Source organism: Leucoraja erinacea, chromosome 16, assembly GCF_028641065.1.
Source record: "Leucoraja erinacea ecotype New England chromosome 16, Leri_hhj_1, whole genome shotgun sequence".
Taxonomy (NCBI): domain Eukaryota; kingdom Metazoa; phylum Chordata; class Chondrichthyes; order Rajiformes; family Rajidae; genus Leucoraja; species Leucoraja erinaceus.
In genome coordinates, this window is record NC_073392.1 from 4,928,821 (window position 1) to 4,954,970 (window position 26,150).

The window sequence follows — 26,150 nt, forward strand, 5'->3', positions numbered from 1 at the left end:
GGAGAGAGGGGTGGATGGAGGAGGGGGTGAAGGGGGGGAGGGGGGGGCAGAGGTCGAGGGGGGGATAGAGAGAGGGGGGAGAGGAGGGGGGGAGGGGGGGGAGGAGGAGGGGAGGTGGAGGAGGGGGGAGGAGTAGGAGGGGAGCAGGGTGGGCAGCTCGTGGGGGGCACGTGACTCGCAGCGCAGACGCAGCACGCAGAGCCATTGTGACGTCATCAGTCAAAGCCGCTCGGTTGTATTTTCAAAGTTATTTCAGATTCTTGAACATTTTGATTAATAACTCAAGAAATAATGCATGAAATTTTCAGATTTTTGATCACGGCATAAATCTATATCGGATTATGTCAAAATTTTACCATTATTGTGTCGTTTTTTCGAGAAGATGTGACAACACACAAACAATTAAATACGCACACACAGACATCCACATACAAGGTCAGAGTTTTATAGTTATAAGGATAAGGATATACATGCAAATATATATGGTGGTGCGACGTAGGTGGGGGAGTTACCCTAAATATAATATGTGTGTGTGTGTGTGTGTGCAGGTCTGTATCAGGGCTCAAAATTAGCGGTTGCCCGGTTGCCACTGACCACTCAAAGCACCGCCGGGCAACCTAAACACCGAGTCACTTTGCCCGGCTTGGCAACCAGATACTGGTTTGTACCGAAGATAGACTCAAAAAACTGGAGTATCTATATCGGATTATGTCAAAATTCTCCTGCCACTACCCCCCCCCCCCCCCCATCCATCCTACACTGGTTCCCCAATTCACCCTGTACTTGCCCCTTTCCCATCCATCCTGCACTTCTCCTCCATCCATCCTGTACTGACCCCCATTCATCCTGTACTAATCCACGCATTCATCCTGTACTGACCCACCCTCCATTTACCCTGCACCTTCCCCTCATTCATCCTGTAGTGATACCCCATTCATCCTGCACAGACCCTCCGATCCACACTGTACTGACCCCCATTCATCCTGCGCTGATCTCCCCCCATCCATCCTGTACTGATCCTCCCATTCAAGAAGAATGGGGGGAACAGTCGGAAGAAGGGTCTCGGCCCGAGACGTTGCCTATTTCCTTCGCTCCCCCCTCACAATTTTACCTACTCCAACCAACACGTACTAATTCACCTGCCTCAATCCATCCATTCTGCACCGACTGCCTTCTAACCCCCACCCCCGCCATCTATCCACCCCGCACTGATTCACACACACTCCCTCCCTGACCCTATTGTCCTGGAAATGTCTTCAGAGCGAACATTGACTATGTTTGATAACGGAATGCAATCAAATGTGTTTTAATTCCCAATGTTATTATTTGTTTTAATCCATAAAGATGGATTAATTAAATTGTGAACATGTGAAACATTAAAACCGCAGTGTTCGATTGTCACTGCTACCGTTGACACGTTATTACAGAATTCATTTTAACGGCAAATCAATGCTCTTAATATGGAGTATCAGTACTGTAGTTATTTAATAAGCAACATTCACAACTATACGTACGCATATATGTTACCATGGTCCAGGATTTATTGACACAGGTTGATCATACGCTGAATAATCCAACCACATTTTTGTTTGGAAGTGGAAAGAACTAATAGAAATTGCATTAATTGCAAAGTGTAAAAAGAGTTGAGATACTGTCTTATAATTTTGCTGCATGTCATTGTGGGATATATCATGTCTTGATTGGTGAATGTTTAGTTTGTGACTTTATTTGAAGCAGAAATCATATGTGAATGCTTTATTGAGTATAATTCCGACTGGACATCCGAGCACATAATCGCACGCATCATGCAAGCCATCTTAAATGACCACCTAAACTGTCATTTGGCAACCTAAAAAGCTGCCAAGATTGCCCGGCTGGCAACAGGGAAAAAAAGTTAAGCGAGAGCCCTGGTATATACATACTTCAGGGGAGAGTCTTCAAATAACCAATGTACTATCATACAGATAGTGAAGTAGAGGAAGAGGAAACCACAGGAGCCAACTCTTATGAGGGTTGGGTTGGGAAGGAAGGTTTGGAAAAATATCTGCTGTGTGAAATATTTTCCCAACTGCCCCTATCCCACCCAGCGCTTCACTCACTGTACGTCATACACTTTTGTACTCTTTAAGTCATTCAAAACTATTAGCAGTCTATGCCTTTTTAATAATGCATTAAAAACTGTGTGTTAAACAGATAAATTCATTTTTTCGCTTTATTAAACATGATGCTTAGAATTCTTGATAAATCTCTATTATAATGAACAAATCTGGCCCTTCTGTCCATACTTGAAACCTGATTCCAAAAACATTGCCACCAATGACAAACTAATAATTGTATGAAAGCCAATTCCAGTTGATTTTCCTTTTGATTTGATCATTTTAATCTGCACATTACAACCAATATTAACTGCACAACCAAGTCTTGACATCCCAAGTATTGACTTGGCGTTATTTGGTGAAACAGGATGCAGCTTTCAAACAGTGAAAGTGCTACTGTTATCAATGCGTACTTAATTTCTTCTTATCCTTGATATTTAGATGTGAAAACCTTATTTTAAAATTTTATGATGCTGACTGCCCAGTGAGTTGTGCCCATAACTCAGGAAACTTTGCACTTCTTTTGCACTGACACAAGTCGCCACTGAAATTTTGCTGCAGGGCTTTTTCCCAAAGCGTCTGCCATATTTTGAAATCAGCACATTCTCAAGAAGCAATATTTTCTATTCATGTCTAATAATAGCTTGCAGTGCGAGGCTGAGGTTGCCGGGCACTGAATACTGCCATAAAATGTACAAATGTGCATAATTGTGCACAAAGTCATTCCTCACAAAAGGGAGAATGAAATATATTAATCTCATTGAGATTGTATGGTAATTATGTTTCAAATTTATGCTGGTTTAAATAGCTTGTAGCTTTAAATCATTTAAAAGAATGGAAACTACCGAGTGCCAATTCATTCTTGAGAAGCCAGTAGCACTGCATAATAGAGTATTTTGTATTCTGGTAACCAAATTCACATGACAGCAACCACTGCATATGCAAAGTAACTGAAAAAACACTGCCGCCCACCTCCGTGTTGTTTTGCTTTCTCATTATTAAAAATTAGACGAACGTGAGATTTTCCAAGGACAAAAATATGCATGAGTTAGTGTCAATGTTCACATCGAGAATGAAATGTTAAAAAAGCCCCAGGGAATCGCTGAAGGAGTTCCTCAGGGGATGTGACTTTGACCCAACCATTTCAACTTGCTTCATCAGTGACTTTCCTAACATCATAAAACAAGTAATGGGACTGTTTGCTGATCATTCCAGAAGATTCCATTCTTTATACATAAAATAAAGCAGCCCATGTGTACGACAAAGCCCAGAACACATTATTATAATAATAAACTTAATTTTGGACTCAAGGTCCAGACAAGGGACAACATTACATAAAAATACATTGCATATAAAAACATGATAAAATACATATACAATCTTACTATATCACTTATAAAAGCACCATATATTATATATTTGTTTTAAAATACATGATTTAAAATCCAGAATAAAAAAGAAAAATCAGTGTCCTACAAAGAGACAGCGTTACCAGTGTCTCCACAACTGGGATTGGTAGCGTGTAGTGCTATACCTTATGTTTGATAAAGCCACGATATTTACATTTTTAGTCAATTATCCTGCAAATGAATTTGTACATATGATTTCTTTGGATAGCTTCTAAATTACTGACTCCTGCAGCCACAAGCATGTTACTAGCACTACACTATCTAGGTTTCTTTAGCAGTATTCTCATGGCATCATTATAGACCACCTTTAGTCTCTGCTAACTTGTCTTTCCGTAATTTGACCACAGGTGCGCAGTATAGAGTGGTGTGCAATATGCTCTAAACAGCGACATCTTCACCACATCTGTACATGCACCAAACTTGCGCAAGAGAATTTTAGTCTGTACATACAGCATACGTCGTTGTCTATAAATATCCTCATCATCTGTAATTTGTTCTGTAATAAAATGCCCAAGATATTTTACCTTATTACAGACACTAAGATTATTGTCAGACAATTTAAAATCAGGAAATTTTAGACATTTATCCTCTTTGGTTCTACAGATCATAACAGCACTCTTACAAGCATTATATTTAATATCATGTTCCACACCATACACAGAAGATATAGGAGCTGCTGCAGAGCATCTCTGGAGATCTCAAAAGAGCACAGCAGCGGCTCCACCCCCCCCGGAGACTAAGAAAAGCAGGTCTCCCTACTGTTCACCTGACGACCTTCTACAGGGGCACCATCGAGAGTATATTGACCTACGGCATCACTTCCTGGTTTGGGAACTCTAAAGCTTACGAACAAAAACAACTTAACAGGATAGTGAAGACAGCCAGTAGGATCATTGGTGTTCCACTCCCTTTCCTGTTGGAGATCTATCAGAAGCGCAGCATCCGCAGAGCCATCTCCAGTATTAAGGATCCCTATCACCCATCACACCATATCTTCTCCATTCTGCCATTTTGGAAGAGGTACAGGAGCATCTGCTGCAGAATCAGCAGGATGCTACACAGCTTCATCCCACAGGCAATAAAACTGGTTAACGGACCGTGTCCCCTCCCCATACATCATACACCAACACACCTAACCTCGCCCATACTTTGACAGCTAGACACCTGTCAAAGCAAAGCCACTGTCCGGTCTGAATGTCTGTTTTTAGTTCAATTTTAAAGTCTATTTTAGATAAGTTAATTTTAAAGTTGTATGTATTTATTCTGTTTTTATTAACTGCACTGACAGGAACTGATTGAGAAACAATTTTTCGTTTCCTCTGTGTATGTAAGCACTCAGTGAAAAAGTAAATACTGAATACTGAAGACCAGCGCTAGACCACAAGATCATCTGCATACATAATACGGTTCACTAAAATATTACCAATCATGCACCCAGTATTACAGGCTTTCAATTGGTTGGACAGATCATCAATATAAAGTTTAAAAAGGACTGGGGACAAAATTCCCCCTTGTCTAACACCGTTGCTAACCCCAAATGGGGCTGAGACCCTATTGCCCCATTTTATTTGCATAGTCTGGTGGGCATACCAGTAAACCAGAATTCTCACAAAGTATTTAGGCACCCCTCTTTGACTCATTTTAACAAACAGCTTTCTATGATTAACACGATCAAAGGCTTCGGAAGCATCAATAAAGCACAGAAGAATTGAAGAGTTTTTGCCTCTATATTTGTTTACAATCTCCTTTAGGGTATATATGCACAAGTCAGTGCCATGTTTAGCTTTAAAACCAAACTGGTTATCTGTGGAGTTAACAAACTCATTTACTCTATCCAGCAGAACTCTTTCTAAAGGACCTGTCCCATTTACGTGTCCTTGGCACGCAAATTATGCGACCTTGTGGTCGCGTTGAGCCGAGACGGTCGAGCGAAGGTCGGGCGCGATTTCATGCGTACGCACAGCCGTCTGTAGTGCGTGATGTCATTTGAAGATGGACACAAATCTGGAGTAACTCAGCGGGACCGGCAGCATCTGTGGAGAGAAGGAATGGGTGATGTTTCGTGTCGAGACTCTTCTTCAGTCTGAAAAGAAGGGTCTTGACCCGAAACGTCACCCATTCCTTCTCTCCAGAGATGCTGCCGGTCCCGCTGAGTTACTCCAGCATTTAGTGTCTATCTTCAATTTTCTTGGCCCCGCTCTGGGAGTAGAAGTGGGGGCGGATCCGGACCGCAACGGCCGTGAGCCCCAGGCCGAGTTCGGCGATCGTTTTCCTGCTTCTGAAGGTGTGACGTTGCGTCGCGCCAGGGTCTTGGGCCTTGGCCGTAAGTTCCGCGACAGGCCGTTGGCACGCGAAGATTTAGTTCACTGCAAAAATTTCGAGCCCCGTGTGATTTTGGGACCGGCCCCGCACAGCTCCATACCCCTCCGCGCTTCTAAGTGGGACCGGCCCCGCGCAGCCATACGGTGCCCGTACGCCTCAAGCGACCATGAGGTCGCGTAATTTGCGAGCCAAGGACGCGTAAGTGGGACGGGCCCTTAAGACTTTTGACAATATGCTGGCTAAAGCTATGGGCCTGTAATTATTTAAGCTGCCTACTTTACCAGCTTTGTCCTTAATGACCGGTACTACATTGAGTCTGGTAACAAGCCATGAATCATAAAGCCAGTAAAACAAATAGCAAGGAGAGGAGCTATCCTCATACTCGCATACATAAGATGTTCAGCAGAAATATGACCCAAGCCACTTGCTTTGTTGTTGGACCGCTTGTTCATGGCATGATACACCTCATGTGACATAATCACCATTGAATCATTACTCTCAATATTGTCCACCCTATACAAATCATCTTGGACACAGTTGAATAAAGTACTATAATGTTGTCGCCATAACTCCGCGTTATTATCTGTTCGAGAGATTCCACCTACAGTGCATGGCTGAGATGTTTTGCAGCTGTTAGAAGCTCTCACTTCTTTCCAAAAATCAGTAGCATTGTTACTTAGCAGCTTTTTAGCCGTGGAATCAGCCCTCAGAACTTGCTCATTTTTACAGATGAAGCGAATAGTATATTTATACCTTGGATTAGTGAGCTTCTTGTACTCAAACACAGGCCCCTGTCTGGTTCTACCTGCCGTAGCCCATGATTTAGTGGCTTCACGGGCTTCAGCATGATATTCAGCTACATACTTATTCCAGCCAGGCCTGATGTTATGTGTCTTATTTTTATGCTTGCAGTAGGGCTTACTGCCTACATATAAAGCGCTTACTATATCATTATACGTGGAGCAGATATCTCTCCTATGCTTCATATCTTTACAATTAACATTGCTGCACATTATTGCATCTTTAGCTAGATGAATATTGCTTAAGGATTTATCTGTATGGGCATAATAGGCTAAGCTGTCTTCCTTTGTGAGCGTTGACCAGTTCATTTTCTCTGTGTTAAAGCTATTTATATCGCTGGATACCACAGGTAGGTGTTCAACATTTATTGTCATAGCAACAGGTATATGATCAGTCATTGCTGCCCCATACAAAATGCTCATACACCCCAATGAGGCATGTGCATCAGCTGTGCTAATACAGCCTCACTAATATAAGTATACCTATCTGTAGGTAAAAGCACTTTGCTTGACAATATTTAATTATTATCTTGGCAGGACTGAGCCACATGATAGGCAAATAATGTGTTCCTATCTGAGATAACTGCATTCATATCCCCAATGACATATACACTACAATAATTATTGTTTTGAATAAAGGAATAGATGAAAGCAAGCCTATTTAAATATTTATCCTCATTCTGATGGCATTCATAGGAGGGCTGATAATAAGCAAATATCATTAATGCCACAAATCCACCTCCAGACAGAGAATGTCTAACTGCCTTCCCTTGATGTTTAATAACAACTACTACCATAATGTTCTTCACCATTAGCACACTTTGCATCATTGGCTAGATAGCTGCAAGAATAGGTGGGGTTTGTGGGGATTGACATGTTCTCACACTCCAATGCATTGCTATCGTCTACTGGGCAACACAAGAAATTGGCTGGATGAGTGCATTTCCAACAACTCTCAAGAAGCTCCACATCATCCTGGATAGAGCAGCCCACTTCATTGGTACATTGAGTGGGAAATATATTGCCAGTCTTTGACATTACTGAACCTAGATCCTGAAACTCCCTTCACAACAGCACTGTTGGAGTGGCTCACCACTACTTTCACAGGGGCAGTTCAGAATGGGTAATAGTTGCTGGATTTGCTATTGATGCCTACATCCAAAACATTTTTTTTTTAATCTGTCTTCCAAAGTTTTGTCAGTTGTACTGCATTTATCGATATCTAATTAGCCATTGTAAAATAAGAATGATAGGAACTTTCAACACCTGTGCTGCTTTGGAATTATCCATTTAATGATTGATCTAGATTAGAAAAATGACAGCAAATGGTCTAATTAATTATTGATTTTAGATTTAAAAATGAATGATCTAAAAACAAATCTTCTCATTTATGAATGGGATGAATTAACCCTCTTGCAGAACAAAATATATATTCTATTCACCATTTTATACCTTGCCACCACTGGTCCTTTTGCTCCATTATATTTTTGGATAAACAGATTTTTATTGGAAGTGATGCCTTTTGTAGTTTCATGCTGTTATTTAACATCTTTATATTTTGAATCTTATCATTATCATTGATCAGACAAAAAGAAATCACTCAATCGCTTCAGAACGCTTCGTGGCGTCTGTTAATGTATATGCAAAAACATCAGTCCATCATTCTGTATGCTTTGCCAATTCATTATGAATAGCCTTTCCCAAGCTGGGTATGAAATAGATTTTTTTTCATATGCCTGATGCATTATTTCTATTTATGGTTACTTAGAATGTGATCTATTAAGAAAGATTAATGAATTTTCAGTGGCATTGTTCATTATAGATCAAATTATTTGTTGTTGTATTTAGGTTGTCTTATAACAGACAATGTAATTGTTCTGTTGGTGAGGTGAATTTGTTTTCCTTCAGGCTAGGTTAAGAGGTCTGATTACTGTTCACTGACCACCGAATTGAGATCTGTTTAATTGGATAACACATCAGAGCCTCGGCTTCCTTCCCTTTATTTAAAATAATGTATTATTCGTAAGATCACTTAGAGATTACAATTGTTTTGTTTTCTGAATCAAATAGTACTTTTGTTTCATTATGCTATTTTTATTGAAGAGTAACACAAAATAATTGATAGTAATGCTCGACGTGCATTGGGCTGAACGTGCATTTTTAATGTGCTATATTTAATGGTATCCTAGTTCAGCATAAAGGCTTGACAACAAGTTGTCGCTGTGGGGCATCTTTTTCAAGTTGCTGGCATTGTGCCCTGTGCACCTGATGAATGCCCTTCAGCTCTCTTTGTAGGTTTAGGCCCTAGACGTAAATTCCCCTGAGGCCTGTACAGCAAAGTAGTAGACCAAAGTTATCTCACCCTCCAGACAGCTAGCACCATTGGTGGCCCATTCTCCTTTTCATGGTACGTCTGCAGCAGTGAAACTTCCTTTACGGTATGCATTGTGTCACTATCCAAGCTGGTTCAAGAGTGAGAATGAATCTCACTGTATAATCAGAAATGCTGCTGCTTTTCCATCTCAGCACCTGAAGTAAATGAATCGGACAAAGATGAGCCATTGGGTAAATAGGAGAGTGCTGAATGGTAGCCGACAGGGGCCCAGTGTCTGCCTTGTAGGTTGTGCAAGGTGAATTAGGATTATGTGTCCTGAATAAAAGAGGAGTGGGAGAGGAAGAGAATGAGGTATTCAGATCATGTGGCTATGTTGGCAAAATAGCTAGACGTGAAGCACTATTGTAAAGTGCATGGAAGTTTTAATACAGTCGGTTGTGAGGGATGGAGAAGAAGGACTGATGTTCAGAGCTTGTAAAGGGAAAGCAAGAGGTTGTGTTTTGTGTGGTGAAGCTGGAGATGAACAGTGGGAGAATAAGAATTCTTATCTTGGTAATAGTCCCGGTAATAGGAAGTGGCCGATTCAGAGGTCCAAGCCGCTGAGGTTACTCTCCCGTTCCAACGTCGGAGGTCCTGAGCTTAGGGCCACCCGTAGCGGCGACAGCGGAGGGCTCGGGAGGTCCCGACCAAGTCAAGTCAAGTCAAGTTTATTTGTCACATACACATACGAGATGTGCAGTGAAATGAAAGTGGCAATGCTCGCGGAACAACAAAACAACCAAACAAATTATAAACACAATCATAACACACATATTATTTTACGTAATAAATAATAGAAGGAAAAACGTTCTGTACAGTTAGTCCCTGGTGAGAAAGGCATTTACAGTCCGAATTGCCTCTGGGAAGAAACTCCTTCTCAGCCTCTCCGTTCTCACTGCATGGCAACGGAGGCGTTTGCCTGACCGTAGCGGCTGGAACAGTCTGTTGCAGGGGTGGAAGAGGTCTCTCATAATTTTGTTTGCTCTGGAGTTGCACCTCTTGTTGTATAGTTCCTGCAGGGGGGTGAGTGAAGTTCCCATAGTGCGTTCGGCCGAACGCACTACTCTCTGCAGAGCCTTTGATGACCACGGGTGGACATCAAAGAACATCAAAGAGGTGGATGACTGAACTTTTGGCCGTCCCTCACAGTAGGAAACTTTGATTCCGCTGTGCAGGGGATGTTTATGTTAAATACACTATCGTGTTTTGTTCTTTTTTTATTTGTATGGCTGTATGGTGACCCCAAATTTCACTGTACATGTGACAATAAATGTCTCTTGGTCTTTGACCATTAAAAGGAAAATGGCCCTCCATTCCCCTTTCTCTTACCTTCTAAATAAAAGTTCACGTCTATTTTGAGCAGCTGGTGAAGAAAGCGTCAGTGTGTTGTAGTTCTTCCCATGATGAAGATTGATTGGATATGCACCTGTGTAGACTTCTGCTTGAGAGAGAATCACTAGAAAGCTGCCTGCACCGATTAAGTTGTGCTGCAGGGCTAGTTATAACCCACAGTGCACAAAGGGGAAATTGAAAAAAGTAAACTTATTCAGAGCTTTGGGAGATTAAATTATTTTCTTTCCTGTGCATTAAAATTTAATTTAACTGGCAATCTAGCCATCGTTGCTGCAAGTATGAGGATGCTACCATGATATTTGATCATTTTCTGTAGAATACAATATTGTTTATTGTCCTTCAGATGAGAGTAGCTGTCTTCGATATGTATATTGGTATCGGATGAGACATGATCTGTCTTGATTGATGTGATTTGGAACAAACTTCCAATGTAACTGTTGGGCATGTTTTGTTTTGTCAGAGTTGCTTCCACCAGCACAGCATCTGTCATTACCTCTTTCTACCATGGTGTAATTGCAGGTCCCAGAAGGAGAACAGAGTGGAGCCCCAAGGCAATTTGAAATCTGTCATCTTTCCAAAACTTTTTATATACATGTGCCATTTCAGAGAGCTCTATAAGTACAGTGAAGGGAAATGTCACCAAAAACCAATTGCTATCTTCACTAAATCATTATTAAACAGATAAAAAATGTACTTTTATTTGCAATAGTTTTTTAGTACTTCCAAAGAAAAAATGCTTATACCTGCCATTAATTTTCTGACATTTTACCATGCAGCTAAGAATTGCAGTGAACTTCGGTATAGGTTAGCTAACATCTGATCTGGCTTGAGTGGCCTGCTTTACCTTCCAATGGGGTAAATCCTTAAAATAACTGGTTTCAATTTGCTTCCCAATTTGTTGGTTGTTTATTGTTTGAAACTGTAATCACGGTACCAAAAGGTTCAGTCAGCTTTTGAGGAGTATGAATTATTGGGATTTGATTGCAGTGTAAAATCTCTTCAGTAATAGACACAAAATCCATAGCTGGAGTTTCCAATTAAACACAGTGACCAGAAATTATTTGCAGGCCATTTTTTGGTGGGAAAGTCTAGGTGTGGCCCAAACTCTCCAACTGGCATAGATGTATTGGCCCAGGACATTTTAATACCTGACCCTAATATAAATACTATGTAACATTTTCTCAACCAGCCAACTTTGCCGCCATTCTGTGATCACATATGGTGAGATCAAATACCAGGACACCTTGCATGGGTTCTGCAAGGGGAGGAAGCAGGAATGATAGCCAGTCAACCAACCAAAGTTATTGCGAAAAGGGCTTGAACCCATGATTAAAGCACTGAGAATAATATATAATCAGGCAAATCAATTAATGTGGTTTTCTGAAAAGTGAATCAAGTTCAACAAATTATCATTTCCTCAAGAATATATTTGGGTACAGATGGACCAATGGATGTTGTGCATTTTCAAAAGTATTTGTTAAGGTGCCATCTGAAATACGATTGCTCAAGTTGAAGAGTTCATTAGGGTTAAGGATAATATGTTGGCATAGATAAAGGATTGGTAAACAGAGAGAAAGTACATGGATTGTCTTGTGGCTGGCCACCTGCCACAATGTGTTGATTGCAGAAACTCTCTGACCGTACTACATTGTACCGGATACCAGGTGTGTCTGAACTGTGACCTATTGTTCTTGAGACATAAGCAAATGCAGATGCTGAAATCTTGAGCAAAAAGAAAACTGCTGGAGGAAGTCAGTGGGTCAAGCAGCATCAATGGAGTAAATGGAGAAATGGCATTTCAGCTCAGGAATCTTCTAAAGACTGATGGGGGGGCGTCTAAAGCCTTCATTAGACTGATGGAGTGGAGGTGGGGATGTAAAAGCTGGAGGAGAGAGATAGAGGTGGGACAAAGCCTGCCAAGGATATTCCGAATCTGGAATGCATTATTGAGGGAGTGGTGGAGGTAGAAACTCTTGCAATATCAGGTAATGCATAGACATCGAGATGAGCAATGAATCTTCAAGGCAGGGAAGGCTTAAGAGTAAGTGCTGGTAAATGTGAGAAGTATCGATAAGTGGTTGGCATTGACATGGTGGTCTGAAAAACATGTTGGTGTGTTGTGGGACTTCATGATGAAGTTTAAAAATGGTGACACCAATTGGATATGAAAAGAAATACATTGGTGGTTCAAGTATAAATATGTTTCGCAGGTAGTCAGGTCCGGGTGTAACAAGGATGGTGAATCAATCACATCCTAAGTGTGGTGGATGGAAGTGTTTTTCATGGCTAATAATATTCTTGGGATGTAAGATGGTGCTGAGAATGTGCAGGCATGGAGCACTGTTGAGAGGGAATGAAAGAAAGCAATTTCACTCACTGAAGTCAACTCGAACGCATATCACACATTAACTTACTAGCTTGGCTAAAAGCTAAAGATATCTTGTTCGCAGAGGTAATTGAGAAGTTGGAAGAGTACTTCAATTCACAGGCATTTGAGATAGTGTTCAGTTATAAACTCAGCAATCAGGAATTGGGGAAACTGAGTGATTATATCATTGTGCTGAAAAACCTATCAAGGTTCTACAGCTTTGAAGACAATAGATTGCACTGAAAGATGAGTTTCTGTGTGTTTTAAGACTTGAAATAATCTAATCTTAGCTCTTAAAGCACTTCATATTTGACCTTGCATGTGAGATTGTAAATTATGGAGATGGCATCAAGCAATACCATGGAAGTTGGGCTTTGCCAGCTGCAAACATAACAGTATCCCTTTTAAACCTTTCCCCCCTCACCTTCATGGCCTGTCCTCTAGCTTTAAACTTCTTTCCTGGTAAAAAGACTGTGACCATCCATCTTATATACCTCCAAAGATTCCCCCATCAGCCTTTTACACTACAGAGTAAAATATCCCCAGCCTCCCCTTCTAATTCAAGCCCTCCAGTCCCAGTAACATCCTCCTGAATCTTTTCTGCAACCATCCAGCCTAATGACATCCTTCCCTTAGCTGGGTGAGCAGAAATGGAGAAAGGTCCCAACCTGAACCGTCGCCTAACACAGATGCTGTCCGATGCACTGAGCTGTTGTAATTGATGTGAACATAGAAATATATGTTTGAAAACAGCTGATAAACATGCAAGACCATCGGAAGTGTGCAGAAAATGGGGGTGTGTATGCTTGTTGAATTGTTAATAATCTTGCCATTGTGTGTTAACCGCATGTTATCACCATGTTGTCTTTCAGTTGCCGTGCTGCTGATGGCTGATTATTTGGTCAGTGGAGCTGGCCTTCCAGGCAAACTTAAAGCAGAAAAACTGGAATTTCACTGGGGTCTGAATCGGCGTTTCCCAGGTTCAGAGCACAGTCTAGATGGAAGAAAATATCCTATTGAGGTGAGAAAAATCAGAACTAAAATTAAATGCAATTTCACCTGATCATAAAGGTGTGCTTGTTATTGCTATGATATGAGTTTGTTTACTTGTGGATTCATTGGAACTTGTTTTGCATCAGAAGTTTGGTATTTTGTGGTACTTAACTGGAGTTATAAAAGCTTTTTGAGATGTTGCTTGTATCATGTCTCAATTATGATCTTTTTTTTTGAGAATAGTCATTGATGAGTTAGAAATGCAAACCCGGATTTCAAAAACAATTCATTAGCCTGCTTACAGTACCTGTACGTTACAGATATACTTGGGTCATATTTTGGTTTGAAATTAATGAAGGAAATATTGTAAGTTTCAGAAACCTTTTTGAAAAGTTACATAGTGAATCTTGGAATCGTGTGAGCCACATTCATGTTATGAAATAGAAAACACTTTTGCTTCCTGACTTCAAGATTGAGTACAACCAAATTCAATTCTGAACCAGCGTGCACTTTAGAAGATCACCTTGGAACAACATAAAACTGCACAGCACAAGAACAGGCACACAATGTCCGTACCGAGCAAGATATCAGGTTAAACGAATCCCTTCTGCCTGCACATGATTCATGCACCTCCATTCCCTGCATATGCATGTGCCTATCTCTTAGATGCCACTATCATATCTGCCTCCACCACTGCTCCTGACGGCAAGTTACAGGCAACCACCACTCTGTAAAATAAAACTTGCACATCTACTTTACATTTTGCTCCTCTCACCTGTAAGCTATGCCCTGTAATCTTTGACATTTCCATCCTGGGGAAAAAAAGGTTCTGGCTGTCCCCATTGGTACCAGCCATCTCTAAAGCTGGTTTTAATGTGATTGAAAGTATAAACTATTTTCTACATTGTTTTGGAAGATTACATCCAATTGGGAACAGAATTTGACAAGTTGAACTCATTTCACGTATGAGAGCTTCACCACAATTTTGTCCCGACCTGAAATAAAGGTACATCAATTCATTATGCCATTTGTTCCCCAGTGACCTACTGTGTGCAGATTTATAGCTGTAATGATACGATAGTTGGACTTCCTAAGTTGTAACATTTGTGATTTCACCATTGAGCCAACTTTTCATTTGTCATGTGTAGGAAGGAACTGCTGATGCTGGTTTAAATCGAAGATAGCCACAAAAAGCTGGAGTAACTCAGCCGGTCAGACAGCATCTCTGGAGAAAAGGAATAGGTGACGTTTCGGGTCGAGACCCTTCTTCACTTATTCCTTTTCTCCAGAGATGCTGTTTGACCCGCTGAGTTTCTCCGGCTTTTTGTGTCTATTTTGAGTTGTCATACTGAGAAGCATATGACATAACTCACTGGTTCCTGTTCTGCTTAATATCAGCCTGCCTACAAGGGCAGAATACAGAATACAGTTGTGCCTACTGCTGGTTTATGGAGAATGTATTTTCTTTCTTCAGCTTTTATGAAGACAGTTATATTTTCCTTCATTCCCTTTCAATCGTGTTTCCTGCAATGTTATGCCGTTTTCCAAGTGGACAGGCAAGCAATCTCCTGTGAGTCCAACTATTTAGCTGTGTAACCAGGCAGTAACAGACGATGAGGCTGCTCCACGGTGACCATTCACTTAATCTTTCTCTCCCAGCCAAAGTGGAAATGGAAAATCAAAACACCAGCGGGTATTTTCGTTTGTGATATGTGCAGTTCAGATGTTCTGAGCTCCTCTCAAACTGCGTGTTAGTGTTGCAATTGAGATTAGGCATCATTTGTATTTGGTTTTCCATTTTATACCCATAATGGTATATGATGCCTGATTGTATGGACTGGGACCATTTATCTTGTTCCAGTTTAGTGAGGTTTGTAATAATGACCATGCAAAATACCATTACAATAGGCATTTCCAACATTTATTTTATTTCTTTACATGTTATTCAGTGGATATGTGCCCATATATCCATCCACCTCAACCACTAAACCACTAATTTGCTTTAATCTTTGTTGCTGAAGAGTTAAATTCCAATTTGCTGTTGAGATATTATCATTTAATTGTGCAGGTGGGATCACATGAAAAACCCCATAAAATGTCACCTTGCAGGATTAGCTCTTAATACAAATGTTTCTTAGCTGAGCATATGTGACATGCATACATGCATATGTGACATGCATACATACTAGCTGTTCCAGAATTGTAAATTGATTGGAATAGTTTATAGTACATGTTGTATACAATACAGTAATCCCATGAATTCAGCATGGCCTCACCAACTCTCTGACTTCCTGTAAGTAAAGCTACTGTATCTCTATGTATTTCTATATTGGACAGGTACGCGGATAAGAAAGGTTTAGAGCGATATGGGCCAAACGCATGTAGGTGGGACCAGCATAGATGGGGACATCTTTGTTGGCATGGGCAAGTTTGGGCTGCAGGGCCTGTTACCATATTGTGAGACTCTATGACTCTTAAGTATGCAAGAGTTACATTATGATGTTTTTAAGCAAACTCAACTCCTGCAGTTCCCATTATGTATTTCAGCTACCATGGGAGTCTTGTCCATTGGCCTTTTGCCAATCTTATTATGATCCTTGCTTGGTCCTTGTCTTGAGAAACAGGGGATTGTGAGTGAGGTGCTATTGGAAACTGTGATATCATGCAATGGGATTTTGAATAGAAGCTACAATCAGGGAATTAGATCACGTTCCAGCTGTGGTCTGCTGAAGACAACACAAAACAGCTTTTTTTTCCTTTGGCAATAGAAGTAATCAGTATGAAACAAACCATTGGCAATGTTTCAGGAGCCTCTCGAGACAGGATTAATTTGAGTCCCATCCTTCAAATTATCCTTTTTGTTTCTTAATTGTCGTCTTTCTGCTTTTTAAGATCTAAAATCCAACAAAAAGTAAGTGTTGGATTTTACATAAATTTTAAAATTTGAACTAAAATTTACAGGGGGATACACTCTAAAATAATGAATAACAAAATAGGACGCTTCTAAATCTGGAGATCTAAAACAGAGGGTTAGATATTGAACCATTTAAACAGAAGGAACAGACACAGAGTGAAACAAATCTAATATTTGGCAAATCATAATTGTAAACATGATGAGTCAAGCTTGAGGGCCCTTTTGAAACATCAACCATAAAAGCTGATTCCAACTCCAGCAGGGATCTAAAAAATCGGAATCTTTCACCGAGGCACGTTGTCAGTTCTACAAATGAATATTGCTATTTTCCAGCAAGCTCTGGCTGATAGTATGATGAATGTATACCAGCAAATTTGTTTCGCCCAAGTCTGTGTTTCTCTGCTGCTTCAGTACAATTCAGCCATAATTTAGATTCGTCAAGTGGCTCGAGGATAAACTATCGAGCCAGTATGATAGTGCACATTTGGATGCCAATTGAATCTCAGTACCAATACTAGTGGTATAAGTGTGGGAGATGTGTGTTTGAGCAGCCAAAAGAACATTTGTAGCATTCCTTTTATTTTAAACTACATACTTCTGAAATGCAATTCAATATTTTCACGGGGGGGGGGGAGAGGAAGGACAAAGCCTGGCAAGTAATTGGTGGATATAGATGGGGGGGGGGGGGGGGTTAAGGGCAGGTGGTTGGACAAAAGCCAGAGATGAAAAGATAAAAGGTGTGAGACAAAAGGAATTAGGAAGGAATGTAGGGGGGGGAGAGGGAAATAGGTGAGGGTCCAAGTGGGGCACAGAGGGAGAGAGGGAGGCAAGGGAGGAAAGGAGGGGGGGGGGGGGGGGGGGGGGGGGGGGGTTGGTTCTGCTCCTTATTCTGCTTGGGTAGCTTAAAACCCAACCGTATGAACATTGAATTTCTCCATTTTTGGGTTCCTCTCCCCCCCATTTCCTCTCCCCTGTGTTCACCTAGAATCTTCCATCTTTCCCTACACCCCTCCCCCCCACCATCATCACCCATCCCCCCCCCCTCACCATAATCAGTGTGAAGTAGGGTCCCAAGCCGAAGCGTCGTCTATCCATGTTCTCAGAGATGTTGTTTCCCAATGCCGAAGCGTGCACAAAAAAGCTCTCTGCAGCCATGTATCGAAGGAAATAGACGTTACCCTGAAACCCAGGGTTTCGGCCCGAAACTGATTTAGACTCCAGTTTCTCCACTTTAACATCTCAGACTATGTTACCTGCCGCTGATTTACTCCAGCACTTTACATCTCTAACTAATGCCGAGTGTGCTTGAGACTTCCATGTTTGCCGACTCTTTCATGCCTGCCATGTACCTGCTGCATTTAATTGGATGAACACCAGTGGTTCCGTTCGGAACTGTCATCAATCACCAGTAATATCTGGGCCAACACTTTGCTTTTGTTCTATATGCCTCTGCTCAAGGATCCATTATTATTTTTGAATTGTTTTCACAACTTGTTCTTCCACTTTCAAAGATTTGTGTGTAAATGCCCTCAGGTCTCTTTGGCTGCACATCCAATCTAAAACAGTAACTTTTACATTATATGACTTTTTGTGTCGACCAAAACACATTAATTAACACTTCTCTGATTTACACTTTAATTGCCACATGGCTGTCCATTTCATCGTCTAGTTTAAATGTTCTTACATTTATGAAAATGGACATTTTAAAATAGCAAAATAAAGAAGAACTGCTGGAGGAGCTCAGCAGGCCAGACAGCATCTGTGGGGGGAAATGGTCAGTCGAGGTTTGTGTCTGGATCACTCATCGGGATACTTTAAAATAGGGTTTAGTTAAATTGACAGTTTTACATTTTCAACCGTAACAACATAAAATAGATGTAAAGGCAAAAACTTGTCGATGCTGGATGTCTTAAATAAAACTGAAAACGTCAGAAATATTTAGCAGATAAGGCAGCATCTTTTGAGAGAGAAACAGTTAACTTGAAACACTAAAGGGCCTGTCCCACGATGCGAGTTCACCCAAGAGCTCTTCCGAGTTTAAAAAAAATCAAACTCGTGGTACCTCATCACAAGTATTTTTTTTACTCTTGGAAATTTTTCACATGGTTTTTCACAGGCCCTTAACAGCTTCTCTCTGCATAACTGCTCTCCAGCCTGTGAGTTACCATGAAATAAATCTTTCTTTCCGTTTTGAATCTTGGGTTTCTTTTCTTTAGTTTATTTTATGTCGATCACCAGGTCTAAACAACGGAATGGCAAATTGCAAAGACATGCCACTTGCATATCACCAATGTTATCTGTAAATCAGATTCATGGCATTTGGCTCGGTGTTTAAAGCCAGTAGTACTGCTGCTCCTGGATAATAGCAACAAAAATCTGTTTTGAAACATTGCTTATAAATGCTAGGGTTTTGCTTCACCAATAACATGTAGCTGTCAGAATAGATACCACAATAGTGTAGACACAATTGGCATTCTTTGTTTATCACTAATTATTTGTTGCATCATTATTAACTGCTTTGCTTTGACACCATGATTGGTAGCTATGCTTTCTGTGGTCTCCATTGGATAACAGTGAATGTAGGATAACAGAGTTTGTTTACGGGGTTTGAGCTGATCAAGGAGTGAAAGATGGACCTGAAGATCAGTGCTGGCGGAAGCTTTGCTTTGAGTAGCCTCTTCAATTCATCTAATGTGTCAAACGTTCCAGGAAAATTCGATTGAAACCCAGCTTTGCACTGAAGGTTAAGTGTCACAGTGGGAGTAACCTAAAGCTCTATTTGACAGGCACTCTGACACCTCACTTTAGACATTTGATTTCTGGCTAAATTAAAACAACACCACATTTTCCTGAAACACCGAGGATAATCAAGTGCATGTCTGCGTGAAATGTGAGAGCTGGCTTGTACTGTCAGTTCTAAGCTTTAACCCCCAACGTAGATCAGGTTGAAATCTCAATCTCAAAATGGACATGTTGCTGGATGTTCTCTATCTGCGGCTTGTGGAAGAGGAAGCAGAGTTTCTAGGGAAGACCCAATATGGTATAAAATAAATGTTAGCAAAACAGTGATGTACAATGATGTATTTAACACTCTTATACTTAGTATGATTGTACCTAATGTACAACTGGATTGTCACTGATCTGCATGCAAAAACTAATTTCATTGTGCTTCGCAACACATGACAATAAAGTACCATTAATCCATTGTACTTTATGGATGTGGCAAACTCGTCCATTTACTGATTAAATTTAGTTGTAACATTACTTTCATAAATAACATTTTAATTATGATCCGTTCAATGTGTTTTGAATTACTTCTAATTGGGTTACACGGTGCCTAACTAGTATATTCATAAGAGCTGATTCACCGTCCCCAATTTTTTTGCCTTTTTTTCATGACTATTATGAATATGATTAATTCCTCAAGCAACATGATTTGCTTAAGTCACATACTTTAAATTGCGCATCATTCTTCATCTTGGCAAGAGAAGCAAGAACAGCAGTACAGTAGAGAACAATTAAGTCAAACATCTATCCATGTATTGAATGTTTGGCAGTTAAATATCCCATTGTTATTCCAAAACATGTTCTTGCTATCCCGAAGTCTAACAATATTACTGGCTGTGGATGAATTTACTGGCACAGTAATGGCATATGCTGTGAGTTCAATTACAACACATTTTCCCTGTGAACAGAAGGTTGATTACTATTATTATTATCATCAAGAATTATATTTAGGTATCACCTATCAAGTCATGCTCAAAACATCCTAAAATGTTGCAGCTAATGAGGTTCTATTGAAGAGAAATCATTGTTATATAGAAGCCAATTTTCATAATGCATTCTCCAACTAAGCACAGTTACTATGAGCAAATAATGTCTTCAGATGGAAGACTGGAAAGATATGGTCCAGGGTATGTGGAGTTGGCTAATAAGATCGAACATGGAAAAGTGTGTTTAATTTTTCATACAGTTTGTGCTTGTTATTATGATTTGTAAATCCAGGGATACATTTTTTCCTGCATATTTAAAGATTATTAATAAATGAGCATATTTAACATTTTCGTTACATTTTTAAAATATTGCATTACCGGGCAGAGTCTATTTATTGAGCTGATTTATTCCACTATTTATTGAGCTATGGGAAAAAAATGTGTGTACTATAAATAGCTGGCCATGTAAAATTTCAGATTCATACCTAGTTTATAATGACAAATAAATTTACACAAACACACAATCACAGAATTGAGGACTTGATTGATGAATAATGTATCATCAACAATCGTTGTGTGCATATTAAATAGAAGCTTCTGATCTTGGTGAAATGTTGCAATTTTGCCTGACTGATTTAGTTACGCAGTTGGAAATACAGCAGAAGCACAAAAAGTTATTCATAAAAGATGCTTTTCTTTGTTGCTTTTGGAATATTTTCGGGCCATTTTATTGGTTTGTTCTACTGTGACCCATTTCATGCTGTGATTATGGCATGATCTATCTTTATGATCCCGATCAATCTGCTTAGATTTCAAAAGATTGTAAGAATTGCAATCTGAAAAACCATATCTTATGTAAATCTTATGGCATGCACCTGACAGCTTGTATTCAATAAATCTCAAAGGTATCATATTTGAAAAGTGACCTTTCACTAGAAATGAAAACAAATGTCTTTTGCAGCAGTTATCAGTTTCATTATATAAATCAGTTCAAGTGCTTATTGATGAACAAGCTGCAAAAATACCAGAAAATCATCAATTGGTAATCAGCCATTGCAATACACCAAGCAGGAAAGAGACCCTCTTTCAAGCAACATGTTTGGTCAAAAACTGGATGACATTGTGCTAAAGACGGCAATAGTGTCATTGTAGCAAGGCCACAGTCTAATTTTAATCAATTTTACACAATAGCTCACGAATGAAAGACCTCTCACAGGGTACTTCAACATAGGTGAATGTGTGGGATTGGCTTGAGGAATGTTAAATGGGGGGAAAAAAATTAAGTGTTCCAGGAAAATGACTCCGAGCTTATGAGGCAGGACACAACGTATGGATTGGCATCTTAAACATTTTGAGGTGGTGGGATACTTTTAATATAAATACTTGGCACGTTTTTTGCGTCTGACTGGGTTTAACTGATCTCTGGATTTTTTTAAAGACTTCCTTTAATAACCATGCTGATAGCTCATTATGATCATTTATGAAATACAATGAGAAGAGCTATGGTGGGAAAAGGTGCCTTTATCATGTTCCTTTCACCAAACGTCATGAGCTCCTTCACCACCAAATTCACCTGCAGAACAGAACTTATTACCTTCACCATTCCTGCCCAACCACCCAGGATTAGCATCTACCTCCACAAGATATGAATACATATATCTCGTTTGTAACTAATCTGGCATGCTCCCTACATGACTTTAAGACAGACATCAATCAAGTTGCTTTTGCCAGCAAATTTGCAAGGGCCCAGAGACACATGCGTTCATGTTTCCCCACAAATCCATCCGCAATGGCCCCAACATCGCCACCCTCCACTCTCCTCCATGGAATCTGCCCCAATAATAATCAACCTGTTCTTCCACAGAAGCATTCTTTTTGATCATCCTTGTGGAATAAATTGATGCGTTGCCTTGTTCCCCTAACATTTGACAGACAGACAGACACAACCATATCAAATTCTCTGGAGGGTTGTAATCATATGTTCTTATCAGCTGTTTTCATTTTGATTCACAAAAGCCCTCACAGATCACATAAATCAAAATTAAATCTTCCCTTTGCTCCTTTCATAGCGCACATTTTTTTCATTATCGGTAGAATATTTGCAACAAATAATGTACAACTCTTATAGACAATAGGTGCAGGAGTAGGCCGTTCAGCCCTTCGAGCCAGCACCGCCATTCAATGTGATCATGGCTGAACATCCCCAATCAGTACCCTGTTCCTGACTTCTCCCCAAATCCCCTGACTCCGCTATCTTTAAGTCCTATCTAGCTCTCTCTCGAAAGTATCCAGAGAACCGGCCTCCACGGCCCTCTGAGGCAGAGAATTCCACAGACTCACAACTCTCAGTAAGAAAAAGTGTTTCCTCGTCTCTGTTCTAAATGGCTTACTCCTTATTCTTAAACTGTGGCCCCTGGTTCTGGATCTCCAAACATCGGGAACATGTTTCCTGCTTCTAGCATGTCCAAACCCTTAATAATCTTATATGTTTCAATAAGATGCCCTCTCATCCTTCTAAACTCCAGAGTATACAACTCTTAACAAATGACATGTTGCTAAGTTCTTGAAATCATGGATAAATCCTCAGCAGTGACCTAGTTTTCAAGTAAAAGAGAAGTTACTAAAAATATAAAAAATTGAATATGAAGATAGATACAAAATGCTGGAGTAATTCAACAGGTCAGGCAGCATCTCCGGAGAAAAAGAATGGGTGACATTTCAGGTCAGGACCCTTCTAATAATTGAACACTGTGGGTTTTAAGATGTGAAAGTATACATCATATTGTCATAAGCAAAGGAAGGATGATTTTTAAATTAATCTATTTCATTAATATTTAGCTGCAAAACATAGTCCTATAAGTTTGAAGTACTTTTATAAAACTCTGCTTCTCAGGAATATAATTATTTTCTCTTTTATGATTCAATTTTTAAAGGTGAAGCTTAGAAAATGAAGATAAATGATCACTTTGCTGTGAGTGTGCAAATGGTTTCTAAACACTCAGTGGGAATGTAGGAGCAGATAAGTGGACAAGTCACGGAGAAGTGTGAAAATAATGGGTAATAATAGTAGAGGACTTTGACTTCCCTGATCTTAATAATAACTAGACCAGGTGCAGACCCGTTGGGCCCATCCCCAAGGCAAAATTCCACCACTGACCCATAGTCCCCAACTGCGTAGGCATGGCTGAGGGTTTCCCGTTGTGACGCCAGAGACCCCCGTTGTGAGGTGAGTTACGGCAACTCTCCCCCAACTGCGCCTCGCCATCACTCTTCCTACCCCTATCCTCCTCCATTCCCCCTCATCCCTAGCACTTCCACCTCCTCCCCTCCCCCACTCCCTCCCTCTCCTTTCCCCTACCCTCAGTCATCCTCCCCCATCCATAAGCCTTCTCCCGTACCTGTCCCCTCCTCTCCCTCTATCTCCCTGCTCCCCCACTCCTCAACTCCCCCCTATCCCACTCCCCACTCTCCCTCCTCACCACCCCCACTGCCCTCCTCTTCCTCTATCAACACTCCCTACCTCCCCCACTCTCCCCATCTCTCCCTCTATCCTTTCACCTCCGCCACTCCTCACCTACCCCACTTTCCCCTCACTCTCCCCATACCCAACCCCCTCCTCTATCTCCCTGTTCCACCACTCCACACCTCCCCCCTATCCCACCCCCCACGATAAAAATCGCGATGTTCTATTTTAAAATGAAACCTCCCCCCATCCCACCCCCCAACAATGAATATCGCAATGTTTTTTTTAAAGTGAAATTCTCAATGAAAAGTTTCAGGTTTAAAACCCTCCTCACCTCTTCCTTTCGTCTCCCCCCCCCCCCCCCCCACTCTCACCAGTCTGAAGAAAAGGTTTCGACCCAAAACATTGCCTATTTCTTTCGCTCCTTTGATGCTGCCTCACTCGCTGAGTTTCTCCAGCATTTTTGTCTACCTTGAATTTTCCAGCATCTGCAGTTCCTTAAACATTCTCAATGAAAATCGTGTTTATTCTTTAAAATAACCTAAACACAATGTTAGCTGATAATGAAAACAGAAGAATTTGATTAAAACTGAGTTTTTTTTTTAAATAGCAATTTTTTATATAAATGAAATTCGGGACGTCAAACGATATCCCATTGTGACATAATTGTGATGTCATTTTGATGTTGAACTCGGCTGACGGGCATGGCAAGTCGAAGAGTGGTTTGAAAAGTATTTTTGTAAAGTTTAAAATGTCAGTAACCTGTAAAATATAACATCAATCTGAACAAAACTTATTTTATTTACATCACATGACAATGGCCAAATATTGTAGCGCTATTGTGTACTGTTTTGGCGGGGTTTTGGGATCTCACACGCATGCATACAAACAAACAAACAAGATGGGAGTTTTAGTGATATACTAGACCAAGTGCAGACCCGTTGGGGTCTGCTCCCCCAACGCACTCATTCCCTACCCGTAGCCCCCACTGGAGGTGTGGTTCCTCCTGATCACTGCTAGCTGAGCCATTGTGACATCATCAGTTGAAGCTGGTCATTTTAAATTCAAGTCTTTTGATTTTTTTAAACTTTAATCAGTAATAAGTCGAGAAATAAAGCATAAAATGTTCAGTGAATGCGATCTCTGCCTAGAGGGGAATAATGTGAATCAGAATATGTAAAAATCTTGTGAAAGTTCGCATTTTTAAAGCTTTCATCACAAATAACGTGAAATATAAGATGAAATCTTCAGTGAAGCTGATCACTACTAGCCGAGCTAATATGACGTCATCAGTCGAAGCTGGTTAAATTCAAAGTCTTGATTTTCTTTAACTTTTAATCAGTAATAAGTCGAGAATAAGTTGAGAAATAAAGCATAAAATATTCAGTGAAGATGATCTCTGCCTCGAGGGGAAAAATGTCAATCAGAGTATGTAAAAATGTAATAGTTACTGCGTAATGTTTATGCGAAGATGTAAAGACAACCACATGTACTCACACATATAGACACAAACAACATCAGACTTTTAATAAGTACTAGACCAATGGCAGACCCGTTGGGTCTGCTCACTTTATTTGTATAGCACTTTTCATACAAATGAATGCAACCCAAAGTGCTTTCCACAAAACACAGGTCTAAACAAAAATACAATTTAAAACAGTAAGGACGTAGGCAGTTAACAGCACAGATTTATATAATAATATAAAATAAGAAATTGAGAGTGTAAAAGGACCAAGGTAGTAAAGTCAGTTAAAAGCTTGATTAAAAGATACATTTTTAGCTGCCGTTTAAAGATGTCAACTGAGTGGACGTCTCTCATTGCCCTGGGTATGGTTTTCCACAGCATCGGGGCATAATTGAAGGAGGCTTGGAGGCTGCTTCACCAATTTTCTTATTGCTGTGGCATTGTGGCGAACAGGCCAGCATCAGAAGACCTGAGCGCTCGAGTAGGGGCATACGGAAGGAGGGACTCTGTAAAAGATGCTGCTCCTTAGCCATTTAGGGCTTTATAGACACGAAGGAGGACCTTATAGTCTATCCTGGATCTCACAGGGAGGCAATGAAGGGAGTATAATACTGAGCTGATATGTTCCCTTTTCTTGGTATTTGTTAAATGCCGGGCTGTGGCATTCGGAATGAGCTGTAACTTGTTGGTGGATTTTGAAGTCAGACTGGTTAGTAAGGCATTACAGTAATCAAGTCTGCTTGACATGAAAGCATGTATGAGTATTTTACAGTCACGTTGAGTTAAGACAGGCCGGACTTTAGTAATATTTCTGAGGTGATAGAAAGCACACTTTGTTACCTTATTTATGTGAAATTTAAAATTAAGATCATTGTCAATT

General features: G+C 40.4%; 1 protein-coding gene across 1 annotated transcript in view; it reads left to right on the forward strand.

Moving 5' to 3' along the window:
- Nucleotides 1–26,150, forward strand: part of ptprga (protein tyrosine phosphatase receptor type Ga) — a 483,112-nt gene that overhangs the window by 191,376 nt on the left and 265,586 nt on the right. The window contains exon 4 of the mRNA XM_055647582.1: nt 13,595–13,743. Within this exon, the coding sequence (XP_055503557.1) occupies nt 13,595–13,743 (149 nt within the window). The remainder of the gene's footprint in view (nt 1–13,594; nt 13,744–26,150) is intronic.